The sequence below is a fragment of the Palaemon carinicauda genome, chromosome 2 (genome assembly GCF_036898095.1).
Source record: "Palaemon carinicauda isolate YSFRI2023 chromosome 2, ASM3689809v2, whole genome shotgun sequence".
Lineage (NCBI taxonomy): Eukaryota > Metazoa > Arthropoda > Malacostraca > Decapoda > Palaemonidae > Palaemon > Palaemon carinicauda.
In genome coordinates, this window is record NC_090726.1 from 91,640,721 (window position 1) to 91,644,309 (window position 3,589).

The following is a 3,589-nucleotide window of genomic DNA, read 5'->3' on the forward strand; positions in this document are numbered from 1 at the left end:
GGTTAAAATCATGGAATGTGAGGGCATAATGTTCGAATGTTTGGGGGAGAAGGATATCAAGAAAACGTACAAACTTATTCAAGTTAGCGTTAGGAAATCATCAGTCATAAAAAAAAGACAGATATGGGAGTGAAGAATTATGGGATTAAGATGATGATAGCAAGGAGAAATGGGAAGAATAACGGAGATCAAATACAATTATGAATGCCCTCGCTTATGCCACATAATTATAGCTTCCTCCTTTCCACCCAAGGGCTAGTGATAGGAACAATTAAGCGATTATATCATAAAATCAATAATAATGATAACAGATAGTAAAGAAATAAAATGATTGATATAAATGAAAACAAGAATTTAGCATAATTTATTTACATAGGTATTCAATTGGTCGTATCCATAAGAATTCATACACGAAGGTTACTATTTTCTTATTTACGCAAATATAGGGAAACATTTACTCCTGAAAATATGTTAACGTAGTTCGAGCAACATTACTCTCAATAAAGGAGGCTTGAATCTCCGAGAACATAGAGACGACAGAGTTCTAAAATCTGATTTGCAGTGAGAACCCAACAACAACATTAATAGTAATAATGAAAAAAAAAAAAAATATCGTTACGCTTTCTTATACAAAACATTGTTCTGATAAACGGCAAATAAATCATTTATAATACACGTATATTGATGAGTTATTTATGATGCAACCTGTCAGACTAAAATAGGATGGCGGAGGGATTTTCAGTGGATTCACTCCAATTGAAAGAGATTAACCAGCTCAGTTTCCAATAAAGATTTATGTTATGCAGTTGCCCAAACACCGTGGTACTCAAAAATTTAAACAATATTCATGTATAATTCATTTATGAATGTAAACATTTAGGCAGTCAATCACACGGAAAGAAGACAGGGTTTAAAAGTTGGCTATGTATGAGGTATATATGTAAGGTAAAATTGCTCTCCCTAAAATAAATATACGGAAAATATTAATAACAAATTGGTAAAAAACAGGATGATAAAGAAGTTAGAAATAGATGAAGGTCATTAATAACTATGTACTTACACCGGAAAATTGCCTTAACGTCACCACCGTGTCCTCTAGTTTGTTTTAGGTATAGGATTCAATGTCATTTGTTGGGATGAAATGTCAAATAGCATAATTACATATTTTCCTTTTGAATGGCTTAGACCGTATGAAAATCGTTTTCATGCAATGAGAGAGAGAGAGAGAGAGAGAGAGAGAGAGAGAGAGAGAGAGAGAGAGAGAGAGAGAGAGAGAGAGAGAGAGAGAGAGATGGTGTTCCCCTTAAGCCACGAAATGCATATTACGCGATCATGAGTGGGTATGTTTGAATGCCATTAAATCTTATTTTAATCTAGACCACATGTTCCATATTAATATAACTTGGTTAACAAATAGAATATACAAAATAGTCGTTGAATAATCTCTTCCTGCGTTGACAACTGATATGTCAAATTCACTATAAAGCACCAGTCTGCTTATGTAAGCCGAAACAAAACATCATGATACGTTCAAAAAGATCAGTTACCTTAACTAATATAAAGCAAGTATCCAATCCTTAAAAAAGAATGTTACTGAAAAAATAAAAAGACAGACAATAAAACGTTTAAAGACTTACTTGTCTCACTGCTGGTATGTTGGTAACAGGGACTCCATCTCGTCCTATCCAGGTCACGTCGGGGGGAGGCGATCCTGAGGCCCTACAGGAAGCAGATGCCCCCGCAGAGGATACAAACCACAGCTTGCTTGGTGGTTCCTCCACCCATCTCGGAGCCTCCAGACCACCCCGGCTATGCACTGAAAGTAAGAAAGAAATAAAATCATGAATGAAGTAAGGTTACTTTATCGAGTTACAAACCAATTAACAAATTAACCAATTGACATTTCATTAAACATTTATTTATCCCAACAAAAGATAAACTGAATATTGCAGAACTTTGAAAAAACCGACAGAGGAAACACGGTTAATATCCTGCATTAAAAAGCAATAACAGTTAGCAAATAGATCTATTCCAGAACATTTCACAAAGGTTTTATGTAATTTTTATCATCGATCAGTAATTTTTCAAAATATCACAAAAACTTAATTATATCAAGATTTATGCAACTGTTTACATAAAATTGTAAACTAATAATACAGGAATAAAGCTCCATATTGTTGTATGATTTGAATCAACGCGTTAATCCTCTTACATTTGTATAAAAATATGAAGCGGTATTTAACACTAAACATATTTATATGATGAAATATTCCATATGTTTTGTGCACATAAGCTACTTTGAAAAAACCCTCTAGTCTTGGAAATTATCGTATTAAGTAATATGAGTAGGTCTTTTTTTCTAACGTAGCTCCGGAGTTTGAGTTAACTGCACTTAATGTAACTTTATAATTAAAAGCATAGATGTTATGCAACTGAGAAGATTCGAAATATATCATCTTATATATCAACATGGAGTTACTTTTAGTAAAACATAAGCTACTGATAATTAATAAAAAGTAACACATAAAAATTTTTATGTTAGGCGAACAACACATACACATACATTTATAAATATTCATATATATATATATATATATATATATATATATATATATATATATATATATGTATAGATAAATATGTATATATATATATATATATACATATATATATACATATATATATGTATATATATATATATATATATATATATATATATATATATACACACAGACACACACACACACACACACACACATATATATATATATATATATATATATATATATATGAGTGTGTGTATGTGTGTATGAGTGTGTGTGTGTGCACACAGACATATACAGTATATATATATATATATATATATATATATATATATATATATGCAGTATATATATATATATATATATATATATATATATATATATATATATATATATATATGTATATATATATATATATATATATATATATATTCATATATATATGTATATATATATCTATATATATAGATATTTATATATATATATATATATATATATATATATATATATATATATATATATATATATACATGTGTGTGTTTGTGTGTTCGTGTGTATGTGTATTGTTTGCAAAAAAGATTCCAAGACTCCCCAAGAGAGATTAGTTCACCAAATTTTCAACTGGGCTCCAGAAGGCACTAGAAGAGTTGGAAGACCCAGGCTTACATGACTGAGGACTATGAAGAGTGAAGTAGGAGATGTTGAATGGGGAAGTGTGGACTAAAAAGCTCAAAATAGAGACGGCTGGCATAATCTAACAGAGGCCCTGTGCGTAAATAAGCGTGGGAGGAGATGGTCATGGAGATGATAATGATGATGATGTGTATATATATATATATATATATATATATATATATATATATATATATATATATATATATATATATATATATATATATATATATATATATATATATATATATATATATATATATAGTATTACCAAACTGGCAATAGAGCCAAATAGTGACTCTCAACAGCGTTTGTGCACAATCCTGCAGGGCTTAAATACAGTCAATAACAATCTCAAATTCTGTCTGGTATTA

At 29.9% G+C, this 3,589-nt stretch overlaps 1 protein-coding gene across 1 annotated transcript in view; it reads right to left on the reverse strand.

The window, feature by feature from the left end:
• LOC137618429 (cell adhesion molecule Dscam2-like) overlaps nt 1-2,252 on the reverse strand; it is a 225,784-nt gene extending 223,532 nt beyond the window's left edge. Inside the window, exons 1-2 of the mRNA XM_068348598.1 lie at nt 2,213-2,252; nt 1,638-1,816 (exon numbers count right to left, since the gene is read on the reverse strand). Coding sequence (XP_068204699.1) covers nt 1,638-1,816; nt 2,213-2,252 — 219 coding nt within the window. The remainder of the gene's footprint in view (nt 1-1,637; nt 1,817-2,212) is intronic.
• Between the last annotated feature and the right edge of the window lie 1,337 nt (nt 2,253-3,589).